This window comes from Xiphias gladius, chromosome 4 (genome assembly GCF_016859285.1).
Source record: "Xiphias gladius isolate SHS-SW01 ecotype Sanya breed wild chromosome 4, ASM1685928v1, whole genome shotgun sequence".
NCBI lineage: Eukaryota > Metazoa > Chordata > Actinopteri > Istiophoriformes > Xiphiidae > Xiphias > Xiphias gladius.
The window spans coordinates 20,227,467-20,252,947 of record NC_053403.1 but is presented as its reverse complement, the minus strand read 5'-3'; the positions used below and the strand labels follow the sequence as shown (position 1 = coordinate 20,252,947).

At 37.0% G+C, this 25,481-nt stretch overlaps 1 protein-coding gene across 3 annotated transcripts in view; it reads right to left on the bottom strand.

Moving 5' to 3' along the window:
• Positions 1–25,481, bottom strand: part of fam49a (family with sequence similarity 49 member A) — a 39,225-nt gene that overhangs the window by 713 nt on the left and 13,031 nt on the right. The window contains exons 2-12 of one of the 3 annotated variants that reach the window (XM_040125821.1): positions 15,636–15,674; positions 7,838–7,917; positions 5,513–5,634; positions 4,738–4,843; positions 3,459–3,595; positions 3,207–3,284; positions 2,691–2,807; positions 2,094–2,173; positions 1,524–1,650; positions 1,315–1,385; positions 1–1,196 (exon numbers count right to left, since the gene is read on the bottom strand). The exon at positions 1–1,196 is cut by the window's left edge and continues 713 nt beyond it. In XM_040125821.1, the coding sequence (XP_039981755.1) occupies positions 1,133–1,196; positions 1,315–1,385; positions 1,524–1,650; positions 2,094–2,173; positions 2,691–2,807; positions 3,207–3,284; positions 3,459–3,595; positions 4,738–4,843; positions 5,513–5,634; positions 7,838–7,907 (972 nt within the window). In that variant the 5' untranslated portion in view covers positions 7,908–7,917; positions 15,636–15,674 and the 3' untranslated portion in view covers positions 1–1,132. Of the gene's footprint in view, positions 1,197–1,314; positions 1,386–1,523; positions 1,651–2,093; positions 2,174–2,690; positions 2,808–3,206; positions 3,285–3,458; positions 3,596–4,737; positions 4,844–5,512; positions 5,635–7,441; positions 7,737–7,837; positions 7,918–14,006; positions 14,056–15,635; positions 15,675–25,481 lie in introns of those variants that run through there. The other 2 variants (XM_040125822.1, XM_040125823.1) reach the window with 2 other exon arrangements.

Below are 25,481 nucleotides of genomic sequence, written 5' to 3'. Positions count from 1 at the left end.
CAGAGTTGAATTTAAGGCAAATTTTGAAGTGTACATTATTTCAAACTATTATATTTTAGGTTATGAAATTATTCTAGGTGTGGTTTGATGCATAGAAGACAATTAACAGAGCTCATAAGCACTTAGTAAACTTAGATGTTGCTTTAAACATGTCGAACAATATCAAAATTCATATTAAAAAAATAAAATAAAAAATGAACCTGGTCACATTTGTCCCTTTAGTGGAGACAAGGTGAATTATTCCATTAACCCATCTGGGAATTCATCTAGAGAGTAAACAGATTTATTTATTTATTTATTTTTATTTTTTTTAAAAGAGAGAAAACGGAAACCTTTAAGGAAAGAGATTAAAAAAAAATCTTTTTTGTCTGTTTAATACAAAAGCAACAAAAAAGTTATTTAAAACATGGAAAAACACAACTATCATCAACTATCATTCAGAACATTACCACAAAACGATTAAATAAAACATTTGGTTGGTTGATTTGATTTTGTGATTCATTATCATGGAATCTTCAATCAGCAAACCCTCTAAGTTAAAACAAACTTTGACATACTGGATTTTATTGAATGTGCAAAGTATGTTATTATGTTCACAGTGGATTTATTTTATCAGATGCACAAGGAGTTTGGAAAAAAAAATACAACAGCTGACTATAAAAAGAGATAACACCCAAATGCTTTTACCATTTCATCAAACAAATCAGTCAATCAGTCAATCAATCTCATCAAACCAATCAATCCCAAAGATGAATTCGACAAGACCTGTACACTAAACTAATTCCATTGTCAATTAAACATTAACAAGATCTTTTTAAGGACATTGTTCTTTCAGTTCCAAGTGCTGCTTGCAAAGTTCAGTTATATAGTATAAGGCTGATAGGTATCCATCATTTGTGCTCTGACAGCTATTAACAGTAGAGGCAATTCATGTGATGCTTTCATATTTTTTTCAAAGTACAAGGTACATGTTCTACAGGTTTCAGTAACTTGGAGGGAATGACTATGCAAATGCAAACAAGTATTAACATCGAGTCTTTTTAAATAATGTAAACATATACATCTTATTTGAGGTCAGAGCATTGATCCTCTTCATATCTATTTATATATATATATATATTTTATATAGGTATTACTGGAGCATTGCCCGGATGTTCTTCGGAGTGGACTCGTCATTCAAGTGTTTTGTGGTGAATCTGAAGAAGAAAAAAAAAGAAAAAAAAAAAAAAAAAAAAAAAAAACTCCAATTAGTAGGCCTGTTCTGTATAGCAACCTTTAACAGCATTTACAGTAAATAGAGTGAATGTAGCCTACTTGAGGGCATTCAGAAGACCTTCTACGTTGTCTGCTGGCTGGTCCTTCAGGACTTTTATACAGCCTTTCATCTGAGAAGAAATGAACAGAGTCAGGATGAGAGCATGGAAAGTCAAGAGCTGCATCACAAAACAGATCCATGGTCGAAAGTGCTGCTGTTAAATTGCTTAAATCAGGTGTGTGTGTGTGTGTGTGTGTGTGTGTCTTACATCTATCTTTGAGGACTTGTTGAAGGCACCGTTGGGGTGAACATGGTCATAAAGAATAATGACCCCGACCATGACCCTCATGCAAAACAAGAGTGTGTCCTCACTGCTGAAACGACTCGAATATTCCCTAGAAACACAGAAAGAGAGAATGAGACTGAAAAATAGGATTAGAAAAGAAAAAGATTTGGAAATGAGAAAGATTTAAGCCTATATGGTGAACGAAGAGTGTGTAAACTGAGAGCCAGTGATTTTTTAAAAACAATCAAAGTGCAGCTGTTACATTACTTGTGTAAGTACAATATATTTTTTATTGGTATGCAGTTGGATGAATACATGTGCACATACTGTAAATGTGACTGTGTGAATGACTGAGCCGTGTCCTTCTTCTGTATGCTTTAAATCAGTGTTCCCATTCTCACACATAAAATGCGAGAACCTTTTTACTGACTTTAAAGGTCTTGAAAGTCATGACATGTTCTTAGTCTACAAACAGCTAAGCTTTTTCAAGGCCTCTAAGAAGCCTTATGATTGTGTGTGTGCATGTGTGCGTAGCAAAACATCATAACTCACGGTGTCTCCAGCATGACTTTACAAACACTGGCCATGGTGCTGAGACAGTCTGTTGTGTTCTCCAGTGGAAGAGTCTTGTTCTATAGACAAACCAGACATATTACCAATGACTATAATTTCTTTAAACATTAATGATTTAAAAAATTACATACATTTCAATCATCATGCTTTGACAGTGTAAATCAGTGTAGATGTGTGTATGAGTGGAAATCATTTTGAAAGTTAGATCAGGTGTCACCAATATTTCCTCATTTGTATTTTGGTGTCAGAGCTACAGCATTATGACAGTGAATGCAACATACAGTGAATTCAGAAGGTATTCAGACCCCTTCACTTTTTTTTCACATTTTGTAATGTTGCAGCCTTATGCTAAAATTATTCAAATTCATTTTTCCCTCAACAATCTACACTCAATATCCCATAATGACAAAGTGAAAAATAGAATTTTAGATTTTTTTTTCAAAATTTTTTAAAAAGGAAAAACTGAAATACTACATTGGCATAAGTATTCAGACCCTTTACTCAGAACTTAGTTGAAGAACCTTTCAACTTTTTCATAGTCAGAGTGACAACAATGATAGCAGGTGGTATTCTCACCACTGTCACAAAGTTTGTTGTAGCGTTGCTGAGTGTTTTCAGCATGGGCGTGGCCTCAGCGTAGAACAGAGACATCCTGTTGGCCATCTCATTGTTGACTTCATTTTCAATGTCCAACTTTAGGTGCAGAAACAAACACAGATGAATTAGAGGTCTTTATATTTACTGAACAGAGGCAGCATCTCTGCACTACTGGAAAAGTAGTTATAGAATTTTTTACTTCAATTCCAATTAAAATACTATAGTACCACCAATGTGATCATTTTGGACTATTTCTGGATTCTGATGTGACATAAAAGACACATCAAAACACAGTGAACACAGTCTTTTCTTATGTCATTCTAAGACAGTTTCCTGTTTTAGCACTGCAGATTCTAAATATATAAACATCAAAGCCTGTTGTATGATATAAATCTGTGGAGAACCCCAGGAAAAAGATAGTTGTCATCATCCAGCTTATGTAGATCTGAGCTAAGAGAACTAAGCTACTGTGAATATAATTTCTGGACAACTTACATTCATGTTGTTTATTCGGTTTCGACTGATAGTTCTTCTGTAGTAGCTAAAGTCATTCTGGATGGCAGGAATTCTCATCTGAAGGAAAACAAGAAAAAAGGACAACAATACATTTAGTCACCACTGTTGAGTATCACAACCATCAGATTATTTCATACAAGTATGTTGTATGTGTCACTAACTTAGCTACTATGGGAAGAGTGACTAAGACTGTGTGTTACTGAGATTAATCATTCAGTGTTTCCAGAAGACCTTGAGCTCATCGAAGCGCAGAGTGAAGTGGAGGATCTCTGCAAACTGTTTAGCGAGCGCCTGCTCCTTCTCCAGGTGCTGAGTGGGTGTCAACGGCGGACATGTCAGGGAGTCTAACAAACTCTTCAGAGCCTCTTCTGCAGATAAAAACACACAGAAAAGACATCAGCTCTTGTTTAGGTTATAGGCCTTTCCTGCAAACCCTGAAACTCTTCCAGTTCAGAATTTATTTGCACATTCACATTTTAGACAGAAGAGAAGCAAAGAACTTAACACTTTATTTTGTATTGAACTTATTTTCTTATATGACATGATTTTAGTTTTAAACTTTCATAATATAGTTGTATTCAAGAGAACTTCTTATTTAACATGTCTTCTATGGCTGGACTTAGGCAAGCTAACTGTTTTGTTGACATTTTTGTTGCTCAGAAACTTAACTGTACAGCCTTAAACAGGTAAAAATATGTTTATATTAATTCACGGGTACGGACATGGGTAAAAATTAACTAAATGCGGGAGGGCAGTGGGTGAAATAAACATGAGAACTAAAAAAAGAAAGAAAAAGAAAGAAAGAAATGATATTAAACCAGTATAATTTTTATTGAGCCTGACTGGTCGCCATAGCAACAGGGAGTCACTTTAAATATGCGGACAAATGATTACTGCAAAATCGTTTATCTTTGTGTCACTTTGCATTACATCAACAACAAGTGGAGGCTGACTGAGCAAGTGCATTTCATAACTGAATGGGACAGTACTTTACACAAAACGGTAGATAACCTCAGACAAGCCATCATGCAAACCCTGACTAAATATAATGTGTAGCCAATGTGTTTAACATAAGTCACAGGATTTAGATTAATGGGTTGGGTTAGGGTCCGGATTTGATTAAGAGATAATTGAGGGTAGGGTCAGTTTCGGTACCAAGCCTTGTGGGTGCATAGCAGGTGCAGGTCTGCAAAATTGCAGGACTGCAGTATATTATTCACTTGACTTCTGCATATATGGTAAATTTTCTTGTAACTTGGGTGATTCATTTAAGTTACAAGAAAATTTAAAAGAATTTACAAGAAAATATTTGAAAAAAATAAAATTTACATGTAATTTCTGCATTTTTAAAATAAAAGATTACCTTTTTATAGACAGTGTGTGTGATAGAAGTCAAAACTCTCCAAATAAGATAATTATTTTACCATTATTTAGCCAGGACAGTGAATCATTAAGAACTGAAAATACAGAAAGGTAAGACAACACATTTTGTTCTATGCTATGACCATACCTAGTCTAAGAGAGAAACTGTAGAACTTCTTCAGTTTGATGACCAGTGGGCAGACGGAGTTCCAGGCTCGTTCCTGCAGCATGAGGTCGTTGGGATTTTGAATTGCCTGGACCCAACAAAAGGAAAGAAAGAAAGAAAGAAAACAAAAACAAAAAACAGCAGGACAACGTCAGAAAACATCCATGCTTAGTGCCATAATTATCATCAACATCAATCACCAGGTGCACCACAAAAAAATGTATGCTGTGGAAGGAATTTAACTAGTTCCCTCTGCCAAAGAGGTTATGTTTTCACTCATGTCTATTTGTTGGTTTTGTTTATTTGTCAACATGATTACACAAAAAGGGCTGAATCGATTTGCACTAAACTTGGTGGAGAGATGGGTCATGGGCCAGGGAAGAACCATAAATTTTGGTGTGGATCCGGTTAAAGGGGCAGATCCAGCATTTTTTAAAATCAATTTCCTTAACATTGCGAAATAGTGCATTTTTTGCCTTGGCAGAGGTATGCCCTCTACTGTGTGGTAGGCTAGTTTGTTCTGCATTTCAGTGCAATTCAGCTTTTCTTTTATCCCATGCACTTCAAACAGTTTACATGCAGAAATGTATGCATACATTGCTTATACTCTTAGTTAATGGTTGTTGTTGAAGGGAAAGAACAGAGTTGGATTTGAAGATCTACATCACTGCTCAGTTTTTTTTTTTTTGAATTTACCTATGGCAAAACATGTACAGTGTTTGTGCATGGGAGCGCTGCTGTTTTTTGTGTGCCTTACATCTCTGATCTCCTGGCCGGCTCCTTTGTATGCCTGCAAGCCAAACAGGATGTTCTCAGAGTCCTGGAGGACTGAGTTCACCTGGTTCCACACCTCTCGCTCTCCTTCTGTCGGCTGTGCATCTAGTAGACAAACATGCAGACACGTGCATACATACACATATGCAAATACACACATATGTGCACGCACAACAAAACACAAACACATACCCTCACAACAGTTAGCTAAACTAGCCGTTTAACAATGCAAACACATTACAAAACTATTAATTCTTGCCTTTTCACATCGAGTATCAGTCCTTGATTGTTTTGTAATTGCACAAATATTTAACTTATAACTTAACTTATATTTAAATTTCAGATCTAACTTGCATTTACTTTTAGTTTTCTAGTCTATCTTTACACTGCAGAACTACACATTCAATTTTCATAGATGTGAAATGGCTTTTATTAAACAAGCAATAATGACAGTATTTTTAATCATGATGAAACACTCACTGGGAGAACACAGGTGAGAAAGAACAAAAACATTCAGTATAATGAACTGTGTGTGGGTCAAAGCTAAAAACATTTAATTTCAGTCGACATTTTCAGCTTGTGGCACATGTAGTATATACACATACAAGTCCATCAACAGTCAGCTGCCAAAATTTGCTGCCTTGAGCACCCAAAGTGATGCCTTTAATTTGAAATTCAAAACTCAAACGTTAACTACACTGATAGGACTGGAATTGTCTACACAAGAATTAGGGAACTCTGCTCTAGATTTAAGGGCTCCAGATAAGTTTCATAATCCTGTATCCAAAACATACAGTATCTACATCTCTGTAACTTAATACACTAGAGCTGGATGCATTTTCTGCAAAGCTTTTAAAGAACTCATGTTTCCCGTTAACACACACACACACAAATTTTGAATTCTAAGATCATATTAAGGCAGTAATATTTGAAAGCTGACAGTAAAAGAACTAGTACGAAGGTATACAGTATATGTTGAAAAACTGTAAGTGTTCTACTACTGTGAAATACAGTCATAGTTGAAATTATTTGCACCCCTGAATTTTAAGTACAGAATTTAAAATATCTTCAGAAATAAATGTAAATGAAATGTAAATGTATAATCTGTAAATGTATAATGTATATTTTAATAAAATGTCCAAGGTTACTTAACAAAAGAAAATAAAAAACAAAACTGGCATAATAGTAAAAAGAATATATGTATTTTCCCTATATGAAAGCATTTTTGTTGTTGTTGCTGTTCAGTAATATGGAGATTTTATTAAATATTGTGATTATACAACCAGGCCTGTATCTTTAAGTGTGTTTGCAGGCAGATTAATCCAAAGCCTGATGCAGCAAGCTCCTGGATAGACATGGCGCTACAGTATAAGATTTAAATGTTTTACCGAAGTGATGAAATGTGGAGTAATGTTTTCCATCTTAACAGTATTCATATATTCAATGATTACTGATTATGGTATGCAGGAAGAGAAATTAGGCTAAATGTAGATAAAACATTGTTTAATACACTATATACACAGGACCTGATCAGTAGCGTGTTAGTAATTACATTATGTCACTTACATTTCTAACGTATCAAATGTGTCTTTTTGTAAGTGAACCTACACGGTCATGCTCGCAGACAAGTTAGCAAAAGCAGACAGCAAAGGTCAAGGGTCAGCGCCATTCTTCTTCAACTTGGCATGCAGAGAACAGATTCTAAAACCATACTGAAATCAATCATGAATCATAATAACTACCTTCAGAGGCAGTGTTTGAAATTCAAAGGAGAAAGGTTGACAATTCAGTAGCTGAATAGGCTGACCCCTGACCAGTCAGAGCAGCTCAAGAGAGTTTAAAGGAAAAATCAATTTAGGGATATGGAGGGGAGGGGTGGACTAGCAGAAGGAAAGGCATAAGCTGTTCTCACTTTCAAAGTCAAGGAAAAAGTTTGGCCCCTGTTCAAGCTCTGTGCAAGTGAGCACTTTTAACAGATTCCCCATTTGGTTTCTGCAAGAGAGAAAAAAGAAAGAAAGAGAAAGGAAGAAAAGTGTGTGTGATATTAAAAAGTCATCAAAAACGTTATTTGAACAGAGATGGAGATCAGAGCTGAAGTAGAAGGAGGCCATGACTGAGTGGAAAAAAAGAAAGGGAAAAGCAAAGGAGAAAAGACAGGAGCATAAGTAGACTCCTGGCTTCTTCATCAGGAGCAGACACCAGCTGATAGAAAGGAAGCAGCTGAGCCGGTCACCCACCCACCCCCCTCCCCACATCTATCTCTCCATCCATCTTTTCTCCCTTTGTTCCACTCTGAAGCCAGACTTACTTTCAAAGTCCAGGAAAAAGTGTGGATAGTTCTCTATTTCCCTTGTTAGGACTTTTAGCAGGTTACCCATTCCAGCACACCTGACGGTCAAAATACAATGGTAAAAAACAGAAGACACAAAAAGACATGAATACATGTATATTTTACACAAAACACATTTAATGTCTAGCTAATTTTGTACTTGACATAACAGGGACAATGATAACTTAAAGCAAGCTGAAAATGTGTTCATCACCCAAATATGATTTCTGCCCAATAGAGGGTGTTTGTTTTTGTTCTGAGTGATGATTTTTCAAATGGAATAGATACTATTTTAGCCCAGGTTAGTATAGCAATTATGAATCCTGAATGTTAATAAGGTATTAACTGTATTTCTGACCCTATGCGCCAGACATTTGTAGCAAATCAGAAGCCAAAGTTTTCAACTGATGCTTTCAAGTGCACTTTGTATTGCAATTTAGATGCAACTGAATTTTAGTGTAGCCTAAATTAAATTATGAAAATGTCTCAACACTGGAGCATGGTTAAGGGACTCATTATGTGCATTTACCTTGCAGAAAAAGACTTTCCAGATGCAAATCAAAGTGTTATTATTTTGTCTGACCAACAGTTTAGTTTAGATATTTAGTTTGCTACAATAGAAGGCTAAGAAAAACAGCAAGTATTCACATTTGAGAAGCTGAAACCAAAGAATTTTAGGCCTTTTTTGTTTAACAAAATAATTTAAGATACATATTTTTGAAAACTCTTTTTTGAAAATTATTTTTCAAAATGTAAACAGAACAACATCTGTCTGACTAACTGATTAGTGAGGTCAATTTTCTTCAATCAATGGCATCTTCTTTTAAAACTGAAACTGAAACTGAAGGGGAAACACGGTATCTTCTAATTATTAATGATTTGTGTGTATTTTTCAGAATATGTGCAAACACGGCAGGAATTTAGTTATAAAGACAAAATGAAATTTTTGTCATTTAAAATGCATTTTGCACAAGTTGATATGTATGTCGCTGTTATGTGTGCGTCTCCTGGTCTGTAAAATGGGTGAAAAAGCAAAATTTCCTTCCACCCTTGCTGAACAAAACTCCTGAGGTTCTGAACCAGCTTCTCTGCTCTTTTGGATTTGGGCCTTTTCTAAATATGACCAATGCTGGTACACTCTAAAAGAGGGCTTAGTCTTTTTTTTTTTAAGAGTCAATCTATTTAGCTCATGCAAATGAATCTGTAGTTGCAGATTCATACAGTAAGGACAGAGAAACTATAAGAGCACACAAGTCTTTTCTTCTCAAACACAGAGATCCAACTTTCCCTTGACTAAGTCATAGTGTGAAGTGACAACAAAAGAGACACTGTGCTGCAGTATGCACATGATAATCACACTGCATTTCTCTGTACAGCCCCCAGCAAGCGCTCGACTATTTTCAATCATGGTATTCATTCCTCATCTTGCACTCCTAATAAATTCATACATATGTGACAGTCTAGATACAAAACAGTCTGCATACTGATCCTACAGTGACAGCTTTGATTCCGGGTGAAATTATAAACCTTATGATGTGTCTGATTATCAATTTCATGCAGCTACAATTCAATCTTGAATTAATACAAAAGTATATCAGAAGGGGGCAGCGCTGGTTTATTTTTACATTTCACTGAAAAGGGTTTAAGTTGTACCTAAACGGTGTCATGTTGGTACATGTGCTGTAGCAGTAGTGTTTTTTCTAGGCGAATCCTAACGTGTGGATACAACAAGTTCCTCAACAGTATCACTTGTCTTAATCTCCAGCCAAACTATGAATATGCTACCCTCAGGTACCAGTTAACCATTAAAACTGACAACCAGTTCTATCGGAGAAGAACTACCCAGGACTTCTCAGCAACATCTACGGGAATTTATTTTTCTTAGACCACAGACCAAGGTACAATTAAGGTCCAGTGAAAACTAATACAATTCTTGGTTTAACGTTTCAAGGCATTTTTCAGGAAAAAAAGAAAAAGAAAAAAAAAAAACAGACCCAACAGTGCAAAAACCTAATATACACATAATCTGACAAGAATTTTAAGCAAGTAAAATATGCCAATGTGAAATCCAAGCCTCCAATAATATCCTTCGACAGTTAACTTGCAGTTAAGTGTGTGCTTTATTTCCCCTCTGAGGAAAACAAACCAGATTCAGTAGCTTTCTCTACTATTTCTTGTCTCTCAAGAAGCCAAGGTGCAAATGAAATGAAAAAATACAAAACACGATAAAAACATTCTAAAATTGCACATATACAACTATCCACAGCTGTTCTCCTCCTCCTCTAATTTATTTACTTGAGGCAATGTACCATACAGTCCTGGTTGAAATGACTGGCACTCCTGAATTTTAAGTACTGAATTTAGAGTATCTTCAGAAATAAACGCAAATTAACTAATTTTGTTTAATGAAAATATTTTAATAAAATGTCAAAGGTTACACAATTATTAGCACCCTTCATTATTATTTGGTTGCAGAACCTTTGGTAACAGTGACAGCCTCTATATGTTTCTTTTAGCCATCTAGAAGCTTCTTGCACCTGTCTACTCGTCGTTTCTGCCGCTCTTCCATTGCTATGCGTTCAAGCTCTTTTAAGTTTGCATTAAGTTTGCATTCCTTTTTGCAAGGGCAGATTTCAGCAAGGGCAGATTTCAGGTCTCTCAGATTTCAGGTTTTCAATGGGATTTAGGTCAGGGCTCATTGCTGGCCAGTTTTAAACAGTCCATCTTTTCCTTTTCAGCCATTCTTTTGTACTGCTGGATGTGTGCTTTGGGTTGCTGTCCTCTTGATAGACCCAAGACTTCACCTCAAACCTAGTTTTCTGACACTGGGTAAAACATTTTGCTCTGAAATGATTCTGTAACCTGATTTCATTATTCTTTTGTTACATTCAATGCCTCCAGTACCAGAGGCAGCAAAGCAGCCCCACAGGATGATAGAACCTCCATCATGTTTAACTGTAAGTAGGGTGTTCTTTTCCTTATGGGCTTCATTTCTTCACCTATACACAAACTGATGCACTGCATTCTCAAAGAGCTCTACTTTGCTTTCATCTGTACGTAGAATATTATCCCAGAAAGACTTTGGCTTATGTATGAAATTTTTTGCAAACACTGGTCTAGCCTTTTTGTGCCTCTCTTTCAATAGTGGTCCTCTCCTTGGCCTTCAAACAAGAAGGCAAAGATATTTTGCATTGATCTTACACAGTAATGTGTCAATGCTTGTCTCACACATTTTCTAACATATTTTCACTTGTCATAGCAGGACAAGCACAGATGTTACTAATAATAAGTGTCACAGAACTGACACATCTGACTGGAATGCAGCCATAATTAATGTTATTAATTACACCCATGCTTTTCCTACAAATGACTTGTCAAAGAATCTACTGTTAAAAAGGTCTATAGTAAACAATGAAGGACTTGGTAATGGCTCTTTGAAATGAGACCGCTGATTGGATTTTAACAGTGTCACTTAAGGTTTACCCTGTCTCATCCTTTCAGAAAGGCTTTCTAAATTCATAAAATATTCACAGAAACACTAATTCGCAGTTAATGGCTGATTTGTGAATGACGTTTTGTTCCATTTTTATTCCTTTCTAATCCTGCTCACAAATCTGTTAGTAAAAACCTTTGTAACATGCAGGGTGAAATCAACACTGATGCTCTTTCTGAATGGCTTAAAGCACATCACCTGACCCAACTTCAAAATCCCTGTCTTGACTTAAGTTGAACACAGGTCAGGAGATGGGATGGGAATTTAATTTAAAGCTATTAACATTTTTCAAATACCGACAAGACAAAAGAAAGAGAAAGAACACCATGGACCCGAGAGTGCAGGAGTGACTCTGCTATGCATGAGAGTGTGCAGAGATACCTGAAACTTAACGTCATTTAGTACTTATGTAATGTAATTCTGTGTAATTCTGTGGTTTAGCAGTAATGTGTTAGAAACAACAGTTACCGACTAAAGACTTTGAATACAATATCTACAAGGGACTAACATATGACTAGACAAATGCAGGATGAATGCACGTTATGCAAATGGTAAGCTGCTCCATGTTATAGTTTGTATTACAATGAACAGTATAAGCATTTTCTGTGTTGTCTGCCTGGAAATCAAACTTTTGCATCTACTGAGCTTGACAGACCCATAAACTGCTCTCTGATACATGAGAGTTTCCTGTCTACCAGACAAGGAAGGAAAAATTACGCAGGGAATTTTCTTGTCTGCTCGGTTCCTCTTTCACAACCACTTATCCATATAGCCTCGACTGAAAGTGTGGAAACAGTGGCTTTCCTCTTTCCCATAGTATTTACCATCAGCTGACATGTTTCAAATTAAAGAGAAATAGCACATATGGTATACCATACGCAGTAAAGGAATATTTTTGTGAAGAATGTGCTGAGGGTGCAACTAAAACATTTAAAGAAGTACATATTATAGACAGAAAGTATTTGCCTTTATGCCATTTACAAGAAGTTCCAATAAAAAAAAAAAAGAAGAAAGGAAAAACAGAATTTATAGTGAGACCTCGTCATTAAAAAGAAAAAAAAAAAACAAAAGAAAAAAAAAACCCTGATTTATTTTGATTTAAAAAAAGATTTTGTTACACCAAAGTTTCAAATCCCTAAAGACGTCCTAATGGTGTTGAAGCCAACATCACAGATTTATGTGACTGGGGAAGTCTACACCAATCAGCCACAACGTTAAAACCACTGATAGGTGGAGTGAATAGCATTTATTATTTCGGTACAATGGCACCTGTCAAAGGGTGGGATATATTAAGCAGCAGTTCAACAGTCAGTTCTTGAAGTTGATATGAGGGAAGCAGGAAAAATGGGCAGATGAGTGACTTTGACAAGGGCCAAATTGTGATGGCTAAATGACTGGGTCAGAGGATCTTCAAAATGGAAGGTCTCGAGGGATGTTCCTCATATGCAGTGGTTACTACCTGCCAAAAGTGGTCCAAGGAAGGACAACTGGTGAACTGGTGACAGGGTCATGGGGTGTCCAAGGCTCATTGATGTGCCTGGGGAGTGAAGGCTGGCCTGTGTGGTCCAGTCCCACAGAAGAGCTACTGTAGCATAAATAGGTGAAAAGCTTAATGCTGGCTATGATAGAAAAGCTGTCAGAACACAGTGCATTTTAGCTTGCAGTGTATGGGGCTGTGTAGCTGCAAACTGGTCAGAGTGCCCATGCTGTCCCCTGTTCACCGCCAAAAGCACCTACAATGGGCATGTGACTTTCAGAACTAGACCATGTTGCAAGGGAAGAAGGTAGCCTGGTCTGATGAATCATAATTTCTTTTACATCATGTGGACGACTTGGTGCGTGTGCGTTGTTTACCTGGGGAAAAGATAGCACCGGGATGCACTATGGGATGAAGGCTAGCCGGCGGAGGCAGTGAGAATCTCTGGGCAATGTCCTGCTGGGAAACCTTGGGTCCTGGCATTCATGTGGATGTTACTTTGACACATACCACCTACCTAAACATTGTTGCACACCAAGTACACCCCTTCATGGTAATGGTATTCCCTGAGGGCAGTGTCCTCTTTCAGCAAAATAATGTGCCCTGCCACACTCCACAAATTGTTCAGGAATGGTTTGAGGAATATGACAGAGTTCAAGGTGTTGTCTTGGACTCCAAATTCCCCAGATCTCAATCCGATCCAGTATTTGTGGGATGTGCTGGAAAAACAAGTCTGATCCATGGAGGCTCCACCTTGCAATATACAGGACTTAAATGGATCTGCTGCTAACATCTTCGTGCCTGATACCAAAGGACACCTTCAGAGGTCTTGTGGAGTCGATGCCTCAACAGGTCAGAGCTCAGTAGGGGGGGACCTAGACAATATTTGGCAGGTGGTTGTAATGTTGTGGCTGATAGATGCATATTACCCTGTCAGTGAACTATTTGGTCCTGATCATTGACCTGTTTATCAATTACACTTTTGCGGTGCTCAAGTTGTTCTCAGTGACAGAAATTCCCCCAACAACGCCACTGTCTTCGTTTCACTTCAATTTCTTCCTCTTGTTTCAAAAAATGTGCCTGTGAAACCGTGCAGCAGTCTCAGGCTATTTGTGCTTTATAATTAAGGCAAACTCTATGCATTTGAAGCACCAAAAAGAGTGCCACGTTTAAATTACCTTTCCGTGCTGTCTGGGAGTCTGAAACAACCTCTTTTGAGGGAGAAATCCTGCTCTGAGCAAAGAGACAAACCAAAAGAATATTATTATTATTACTATTATTATTATTACTATTACTATTATTACTATTATTATTATTATATTAATATCTTTCTTTTATATGGAAAGAGGAAAAAAGTTTGAGAAGTACAATTATCAGAAGTCAATAGTACTTTCACATCTAACATCAATGTTTCTGCTATTAACTTACAACCCAAAACAGGGACAGAGAAGAATCTAAATGATCAAATACCAGAAATCAGGGTTTCTTTCAATCAGGGAGATCCATTTCTAATCCAAGTTCTTGATTTAAGGTACCCTGTCGAGTTTTTGACTGCCAGCATCACTTTGGTACAGTGTTTGAGTGTCCCAATTTGTAAAAAAGAAGCACATATACAAGAATCATAGCAATGCGCCAACAAAGGCAATAAAGAAGGGAGCTGGCAAACATGGATGTAAACAAATCATAAAGTATTAAAGTATTTAAAAAAATTACTTTTGCAAATGTTTGCAAATGACGAAAGAAATGAATTCAACAAGTTTTCTAAGACCTCAAGGATAGACAAATTGCGTTTCGGTGAGAAACACTGAATGGTGAGAAACACAATGTAAACAAAACTCTGTTTGTTTACTCCACAGGGCGCATTTGATGAACTTGTTTTTTTTTTGTACAAAATACTAGAGCCAAAATTGAATTGTGAAAATACTTACAGCTGATCTCAAAGTTGCTTTTGAAGCTTCTAGAAAAAATTACTTGAAAGCACATTTTTATTTCATGAAACTTAAGATCACATCTTGTTCTCTTTTCTGCGGGGCAGAATGGAAGCTTTAAACATGACCAATCTGGAAAAATTTGTTCACATATACTTTATTTGTTATGCTCATGGTACAATCTTTTTCATTTACAAGTATGACATGGTATTTGTCGTTCACAACCCTGTTCTCTGATATAAAAATGCTTTGTTCCCTGGGTCAGATTTATGTCCTCAAGAAAAGCCTGTAGATTCGCAGATTCATGTTTAAAATTTTAAAACCCGATTAGTTTGATCATGTGTAACTAATGAGTTGGTAGAAGACGCCTTTGAGCAGCATCAGTAGTTTTTATTTGATAGTGGTTATGGAAATTGCTTAAAACTTGCTTAATTTTACTCACTAGACAAGTAGTCCACCTACAATATGATCAATCAAGCAGTCTTTTCTGCTGGAATTTGTAAGTGCAAACTTGTATCAAATCTTAACAGCGTGATGTGGATATCTTTTAGGTGCCTGACATAAAAAGTTAGGAATCCCTTCCCCCTGCCTACATCTGAGAAATACCAACTGAAGGTTCAGTATTTCTCTTTAACAGCCCTGAGGAAAAACCGTTCAACAGCCTTCGAGAGAGAAGGTTTTGGGCTTAATACAACAAGTGCAGTCTAATCCCTAATGTAATCATCTAAAGCACATTATTGTTGCTGGGCTGATATGCCTCCGTTTAGTGGCATCTTAGTGGTCTTATTCAAACATGACCACACTAGCTCGAAAAACTTTTTTTTTTCTTTTTTTTTTTTTTTAAGTGTGTGTGTGTGTATATATGTGTGAGTCTTGTACCTTAGGTTGCTGTCTATATCTTCCACTTTCTCTTTATCTCTGAAACAGGAAAAAAAGAAAGAATTTGTGTTAAAATCAATGTCTGCATGTTTTAAAAACATGTCTGAGTCCGGGCCCATGTTTACATCACACATTTGTCAGAGTCAGACAGGTACGGTATCAACCTTTTACCTTTTCTCCTGACATCCAAGCATTCCGCAAACAAATACAACCCTCGTCCCATCACAAAACATGCCACTGAATTATTCAACACTGAAATTTACACCCTTGCCAGTTATATCTAAAAAATGCTGATTAAGCTTCTGTCTGCTGAATGTTCACTGCTCATAGTCACTTGGCTGCATTTTAATGTAACTCCCTCCAGTTTGAGAGAAGAATACAAATAAATAGATAGAAGTCATATCCTGTCAAAAACAAAGATAGTGTACATTTATTGCCCAGCTGAAGAAAAAATTATCTGAAGCTCATTATTTTTGATTGTAACTTACCTCTACATTTAAAAGATATTATTTTATTAACAAAAAAAATGAGCAGCATTTAAGAATTTTAACCACTTCGTTTTAATTTTTTGCTCTCAGTCATTTTGTAATGGCCACTTTCTTTGAAATCAAACTCCTCAACTGCAATCTATCAATTTACACCTGGAACACCAGCTTAGTGAAATTATTGTTGTTGGAGCCAGTTTCTGGACCTAATCTTCAACAATTTAGGGCATGTGATGTTTTTCCACTGGTAAATATCTACTCAGTGCTGGCCCGAAAAAGAAAAACCCGTTGGTCTAGAACTCAGGGAACTGAGACATTGGATGTAATGTGACAATGTAAAGTTACAGTGTTAAATTAAAATATGAAAGAGGTTCTCATAATGAACAACTGAGGAGATCATTAGCAGGGCAGTCTATCATTATGCACTACAGCCTGATATTGAACTCAAGACATACAGTACATTCTCCTTGCTTCAGTGCACAGTAATACAATGGCCTACAGCTTAGAGGTTTAAAATTATGGAGAGGCCTGACTTGAAAGAAATAACTAACTGTAATAAAGCCGAGTTTTTCGACTGCCTTGTGGATGGTTACATCTTATTGCATTAGTGTTGTGGCTGTTTTGTTTTATGTCCTCACCTGCTGTGGCTCATTTTTGTCTGACTGGTAGCTTGCTGGCTAGAAATCTCTGAAAACAGAACTACCAGCTGATATTCATGCATCAATACTATTTTGTGTGTGAGTTCCTCGAACCACTGTTTGTCAAAACATAAGAACTATGACCTTGATCAACCGTTTACAGAGTTAATATAGTTTAAAACAACTGTAAATTTCTGTTACCTGAACATAAAAACATCTATGCACTGGAAAAGTAAACCTTACCAATGTATTTTCATGCAGCTGTACTCAGTAGCCTGACTGTTAACAGATCTTTGAGGCCAATACTTAAAATAACCAATATATTGGCCTAAAGTTTTTAGGTTTTTTTTCACCTAAACACATAACAAAAACAACTAGACTGGCACTCAGTAGAACTCCAACAAGGAGTTTTTTTGATTAAAAAAAAAAAAAAATCCTGGATCCGCAGGAAATACAATATTGGTAATTTAATTGAATATATCAATATATCTGCAATAAGCTAAAATTGGCCGACATATCAGCCTGGTCAATTTATCTGTCTAGCTTTTTGCAGTATTCCATAAAAAACTGCATACACACATAAATTTACATTTACATAAACATGACAACAAAGTATTGAAAATACTAATTGACAGGAAGCATTATTAATACACCTTATTGTGTTCAGATTTTCCTCACACGAGCAAATGTTTTTACCGTACACATGCAGGTGCAAACACACACGCACGCACGCACGCACGCACGCACGCACGCACGCACTAATTCTGTACTTTTTTGCTTCAGATCCAACAATTACCACTTAACAGATTGCAATTAACAGTATGCTTGTCTGTTAGATAATGTCAACTATCCAAATCATGTCAGAGATGTGAAGTGGCAATCTCAAAGATTTCAGTTGATTTGGCGTTACCTGTAGTTACTGGTAGTAACAGTAAATTTGGTTTAATACCACAGGTGAAAGAATTCTGGGGGCAGCAAAACAAACTATTGTTGTTTTAATAAAGAATTCTGGCAAATAACTGGCCTTTTGCCATCTTTTTGTAAGTAACCGTGTTTGAAATTTATACTGCACACGGCCCTGAGTCTACGAACACCAGGGCACAGTGAAAGGAGTTGGTAACCTTGCTGAAAAGTTGGAGTTGTGCAGTCTGTCGCCTGCAGCTCATCATATTACAGCTCAATGTGGCTGCTCCTTGTTCCATTACTCCCTGCTATATTTCAAACTGACTTGCTATCGTCTTGTTTTGTAGTCACATTTTTGATTAACGATAGTGGTAAGTGCTAAGCTCACTGACTAACACATTGCATTTCCTGTGACTACTTCATATAAAAGTCAACTCATGTTTCACCAGTTAAATGCTTTTAATTTGAAGGTGCCGCAGTTGTAAATGCTCATTTTGCATTAGTAGTAACTTAAAGCATTTTTTCCAGGAATGACACCCCAGACACCCAGTTCATATTACTGCAAATACATAAATATGCAATACTTTCATCAGTGGGCCTTACCATTGCATCACCTCATTCGCCGATAGTGACTTAACAGACATTTATGTAAATGAAAACAAAGTATAGCTGCCACAGTATATAGTCCTCATCCATCAGGGGCAGCTGTGGCTCACAAGGTAGCGCAGGTCGTTCACTAACCGGAAGGTCGGTGGTTTGATCCCTGGCTCCTCCAGTTCGCATGTCGGAGTGTCCTTGGGCATGATACTGAACCCCAAATTGCCCAGTATGTGTGAGTGTGCGTGAATGCAATGCAAGAATGTGGGGGCGAATGGATGAATGCTGCTTGTAGTGTTAAGCTTTTTGAGTGGTCGATAAGACTAGAAAAGCACTATGTAAGTGCAGTCCATTTATCATTTACCATCTGTGTTGACCCCCATCCCTCCACTGTGGAACCTGCATGGCAGCAGAGCAAGGGAAAAAGAGGTAAGATGCTGTGGAACGATGGATGGATGGTAGGAAGCACCACAGTGACACTCCTGATAGGGGCATAGTAGTGTGTGGCAGCTCCCTGTGGTCTGACACATGAGCAGACTTCACCTGAACATCACATGAGATCCACAGACACACATAAACATTTCAAGTGTTCCTTCTGGACCTCTTACAAAACACCCACTTGCCAAAATACCATGTGGACAGCACAGACTTAACGCTGATGAGAGCAGACACTTCACCATCACACTCACTTCACTCATTAAACATCCAACTTCTCTTTTTCTGTACTTCAACTTCTTTATCCACGTACATTCTCTCTCACCTTCTCTTTTCTTCCCTCCTTGCATTCTTTCTCCCTTTCACTTATCTGCTTCCCCCTTCTGTCAAACGTGGACTGACAGATGTCACCAGACAGTCTGCTCATTTAAAACAGTGACACTAAATATGATTAATTAAATTAGCCAGGAAGTCCATTTAAAAACCAGCCAGCAGACATCATTTCAGATTAAAAAACAGCCATTAGCTAGACAGATAGAAAATCAATCCAGCCTATCATTTAGCCAGTATGTTAGCCTAGTGAGCTACCCATTCAGTAAACAAGCCACACATTTAACCAGGCAGTCAGCAGATGAGTCAGTAAATCTGTCAATCATCCCAGCAGGTAGTAGAGCCAGACAGAGAGGAGGGATATGCATGCACACTTCTAAAAAATAAACATGTTTTTTTGGGAACATCAACCCAGAGTAGGAATAGAATTTTCCAGGTACCCCACAGGAAAAACATGCATCATAATATTGTCCCATTTTGAGTTAATAAACAATATGACTGTAGTAAGGTTGATTTTAACCCCAAAATGTATCGTTGACAGCAGTGATGTATATGAACATTAGAGGTTTTTTACATATCTATTTAGAAAAAAATGGCAGCCAACAATGTCAGTTTATAATGCAATCTCTTAATCATTTGGTCTTCCAGACCTAAGCGAAGTAATCTATAGTACATAATTTTTCCATCTCAGTGACCGATGATACGCTGGAATCAAACTCTAAATTTCCTCTGACAAAAGGAGGAAAGCTTTCATCACCTCACGTAAAGTCTGTTCTCACAGACTCTCAGCCTGAATTGTTTTATGCCCTCAAGGAAAATGGAGTATCAAAAAACATTTGTGTTGTCATTGCACAAGGACTCTTAAGACATTCAGCTGGTGCTGTAAATGAAAATGAAAAGTTTATAATTGTAGTTTCCGACTAAGTATTGATATCTAGTATTTTACAAATAAGAGTTTTTTATTTGTTAAATGTGGGTGTTGCTGCTGATACACGTAAATGAACCAAATGAGTTGTATGTCTATAAAAAAAAGGATAAAAAAGATGATGGGGTTGGTGGACAGGTTATGTGTGCCTGAAAACCATGTAACACCGGTAACACCAAATACCGTGGCAAACCTAATCCATATGCAAACAGGGATCAACTGTTGTTAATGAAAAGCAGAAAGTAATAGATCTCTTTGGGGTGTATTAATATATTTGACATGGAAACACAAACACTACTTAACTGTGACAGGGCTCAGTGAATGTCTGACTCCATTGCTCTGTAACCACAGCTTACACAAGAAGACAAAAGACTCCATATCCCACAGTTCACTGAGTTTAATGGAAGCATAACAGTGAAGATTCACGAGTCCCTCTTATCTTGCTCTTATATCAGCTGTGTTTTAACAGTGTGTTTATATGGTCAACATTAGCCTCAAACCACTGAGTACTCAATAAATTAGTAAACATATTATAATCTAATGCTAACATTTTGAAGTGTGGTTTTCTTACAAAAAACTACAGTATGTAAACATTACATATATTATCCTTTCTTTTTGTTTGAAGTGTTCTTCTAAAGTTCCTATAAGCTGCTGACATTACCTTGAAAATGTATAAATATGCTGACTGCCAGGAATCTGTTAACTGCCATTTAAACTGAAATGACCTATCTGTGTAGCTGCCTTTGTAGCTGTGATTTACAGTAACTACCAGAATTGCTGGTGGATGAGTCATAAACACAATAATACGGCAGGCAGAAACTACAGGCACAGGAAACTGCATTGACAAGCTATGATTACAACTAGGCCACTACTAACACTGCGAACACACCTAGTAGCATATGCGCTTAACAAAACTACAAACATGCCTTGAAAATGACAAACGCATCTGACAACAAGAAAACAACACTGGAAGTTTCAAAATATTGGATATACTGTTTGTAGTCCACCTCATATATTTTCACTACAGTCTTCAGTCAATGGAAAAGAACAAATTCAGTTAAGTAACATCCTGTGTATTTTCACACACAGTAATGGGAGAGTGATGAGCACAGAGATACAGAGACAAAGTCAAAGACAATTTGTCAAGGCCAACAGCAGAACTGACTTTGTCCCAACAGCTCCACTCTGAAAACTAGCTCCAAGGAAATAGAGTCAAGACCGTCACATCAACCTTGAAATACAATGCTTCCTTGAAAAGGCAATTACACAAAACAACAATGGTTCTTGACTTTTACAATGTCGAGATTCATACTGTTGAACTTTGTTCTCTCCTTTGTGCCCAGTCACAGGCCATGATGGACTATGGATCCAGACCAAGTGTCCTCTTAATACTACATTGAAGTTTCCACAAACAAAATGGGTTGTGATTCAAATTCAGCAAGGGCTACAAATATGATAAACATCCTTTAGTGCAGAGGGTTAGAGGGAAAACATAATTTCACGGTCTTGTATGGTTTAGAGGGTTCATCATGATGGTAACATTACAGATCCCAGCAGCTAACAGGTCCAACATTTTTTCAGCTTATTACAGTCATCATCACTTTTGTTCTTTCTTGAATCTCGACCAAGAACTCGCTAATTTCAATCAACAATTAGACAACCATGTAGAGCTGAAGTTATTGTAAAAACGTCACTATTTCAAATGAAAGCTTTTTAATGCAAAACCATTACCAACTCGTAAGTGTGTATGAATACACTTTTAATAAAGGTGTACACTTTTCAGCACTTCTCTTTCCGTGCATAAGTTTGAAATATTGCAGAAGAAACAGCCACAATAAAATGATTAGATACATAAGTACACAACAGGTGCTTACTGCAGTTTCAGTGAACATCAAACCTCCAACACCAAACTGTTACTGTTGCATGAAAAACCATATAGAAATCTGGCATATGAGTAGTGCAAGTTATCAAAATAAATAAATAAATAAATAATACTGGTATTCTGACACTAAAGTAAATACATTTCTGAATCTTTCATTCAGTAATTATCCAGTGTATGGGGTTGATCTGTAAAAAAAAAAAATTATAACAAACTACTAATTCATTCATTCGAGGTATTATGTTAAAGTTTAATACACTTACAGTACAATATCATGTTACTGATAGAGGAGTTCACAATAGGGCATTTAAATCACTCAAGTATGAATCATTCAAAATAAGTATAAGCCAAAGTAAGAGACATATAGAATGTATGTGCATTTTTAACATCAGTTTTAACTCATTGTAATTTTGTGAAAAAAGGCAATTATGTGTGGTTTGTGAAAATGACCAAACTTTATGACCATTCACAGTCAAATCAACTGCTGCTGCTCCATTACGTCCTCCATAAACTGAAAGCAGGAGTCACAAACTATGGATAGCGTGACAGCTGTTGGTGTTCACAGACATTCAGGATTGAACCTGTAAATCAATTATTTACATGGATGAGTATCATCTCCACCATACATTTCCAACATGGCTCCAGTTCACGCAAGGGGACTGGGTGTGCAAATTTGTGTAAATAGTAAGCACAAGTCCCAGGTGAGCCCAATGGTTACCAAGGAGATAAATTGTGCACAGTTTTATGCATATGAGTGCACATGTCTCTGATGGGAAAAACCTGTCCCCTACTGTGGTGGAGGATGGAGTGAGGCAGTGTGAGTGTGGCAGAGCATCACATCTGGCTCAGGACGATCTGCCTTCTACAGACCCCCTCTATAGGTTCAAACAAAGGTTAACCCTCAATGGAGGTTCAATGGGCAGTCTTCCACCCTCCCATGAGTAAATGGATGTTTGTGTTTGTATGTGTGTGTGTGTTTGTGACAACTATGGAACATCTTTCTTCCATTCTGCATGGCAACAGCTGATGAATGTATGATGGATTCATATCATCCCAGTGAACTATGGGTTTGGGGACTTTAGTGTCTACATTCACTTTATATTCATTTTATAACATAAAACGTGTTGATTTTCTCTGAAACTGCAGTACTTTGACTTTCAATACTGCCCTGATACCAGTGCACGTAACCCTCAAAAGAGCAACAAACAAAAAATAGAAAAATTCTAGAATTCACATTTCTGCGAGTAAGAGCTTTCATTCATCAACTGATACTCAGTCGAGCAGTAAATGCATCAGTCTACTCACTCTTTGTAGACCAAAACCTCCAACTGGCTGAAAAGGTGCTGAAATGTGTAGGAACTGTTATGTTCCTTTTTTCTTATGCAGGTAAAGCTGCACAGCTTCATGTGTGTAACTGCACAATCTCAGTTTGACTTACTCTTCACTAAATATTTCTAGAATGTCCACTGTACTTGAGATAGTTAAGGTGTTTTGTTCTTTCAAATATTAAATCCACACACCATATCCAACAACATAATAACCATTATCCATTTAACATGCAGTCATATACCAGGATAAGAAAACATTATGTAATTGTTGTTATATACTTAGGACTACACAAAAACAATTACAGATGTAACAGGAAATAATGTTTTTTTTGTTTGATCTACAGTTTCTGGAACAAGGAACTGCCAATGAAAAATAAATAAATTTTAAAAAGACTTGCGGTGCTATTCAAACACAGTGAATCCCAGACGGAAGAAAATGACTACCAGGCAAATGCTTCTACATTTTGGCTGTGTCTGAGTTTATTTATCAGCTAATTTGGCAAGTATTCAGATATGGACAACTCTTAATTACAATGTAGTCCGCCATCTAGTGAAAAATGGCAGATATTTTGGAATAAAATAGATTAAGTATCCATTTTACAAAAAAGTTAAGGTAACACATTCACTCTAAAGGCTGAATTTGAGTTAAATGCTTGCTCCAACTAAATCCAAATCTTGTGAGTGAGGGCAAAAGCTTTAGTCGGGCTACCGTTTAGCAACCACCACAACTGATGGTGACGGGCTAAGAAACCTGTCAATGAAGCAAACGTGCCTCAGAACTCCTCCCGCTTGGTACGGGACATTCTGTGTGGGATGCCTTATTAAACCAAATAATTACAGATTAAATGCCTAATACAATCTAATTAGAGGCGTGTGCAGAACATAAACACAGAAGTGACTGTTCCTCCCACAGAATTTGTGCAGTGTATCAGTTCATGACTATCAGCTAAAACATGCTAGTCAGATTAGCCCTGTATTCAAAGCTCATATATTCAGTAGTGCAGATTCAGACCAGGTCAAAGCAATAATGAACACCATGGAAGTGTTTTTTCCCCCCAATACAGGTGCACAACCATACATTAGAGAGCACATTTTTGCAAGTATATTTAGTTCTATTTTAGTTTGTTTATATAAGTGCATTCTGTCTTTATTTTTGCAGCTAACATGGCCCGTTGGTTTCCATTTAGTGTTGACTGTTTTCAAAATAAATGGAAAGGAATTTTATCTTTCACTTTCTCCATTGTGCTTAATACACATCAAACCGTGACCCCAAAACTGTGGTATGTATTAAACCATGACTGTCAAGCAGTTTTACACCATTGATCTTCACATTTGTTTTCACGTTATTGCTTAACTGGAAATCCAATTCTAATAATTCTTCTAATATTCTAAATGTCAATACCCAATTTCGACACGCCAACAGCTCTTTAGCCAGTGTCACACAACCTGTCAGTTTGTGTGTTGATGTTTGACTGGATGTTAAGTTACAATGAGTTAAGTTACAAGTGTAACTGTTCTACCTCTAAAATAGTAATAACCCAGTAGTTCTTATGCCTGTTAGGTCAATCCATTTTCTCTGAAGGGACTCTGCATAAATCAAATGAAATCAAAATCAACTCCAATGACCCAAAATAACTTCTGTTCGGGCTATCTCTAGGAAAATGACTTGCAAGCACAAATGAAATTTTTAACTGGTGTGTCTACCACTGGTAGTGTGTCTTTCACTACGAGTGTTATCCAAACTGAACTGAGTTTACAGTACCATAACAGCATAATTTTTGTATCAACTGCTACTGTTTTTCTTAAGTTACTTGTTCTCATTGAAGAACATTCACATCCCAAAATTCCTTAATAAAGTTGGTACTGAATGTCTGAACAACTGTTCCTTGACCCAAAGTGAGTTTAGAGAATCAGAGAAAAAAACCATTAACACCCTAAATTGTGACCTTTGGCCTGACATAATCTGGGAATGCTCACTACAACAGCCTGCTTAGTGTTGTGGTTAATTATTCTACTTCAGAAAGTATTGTGACCTAAAAAGTAATGCAAACTATAAATTACTAAGTAGAGTAGTTGCAAATTGGTAGCATAACTGTCAAAATTAACTGTACACCATCGGAAATAAACATTAAAACACACCAGCCTGCCACTTAAACAAAAACATGATTGGCCTTGGTTTTCTGCAACCATTTTTAAAAGGCTTCTGCTGTTTTGACTGGCCAGGAAAACAGGCCTTCAAAATGGGTTAGGGGAGCTGTGTCTCCCTCAGGCTCCCTTCGCTGGAGAAAATGTGACAGCAGGGCATGTTGGGGGGTTGAGCTCAGCT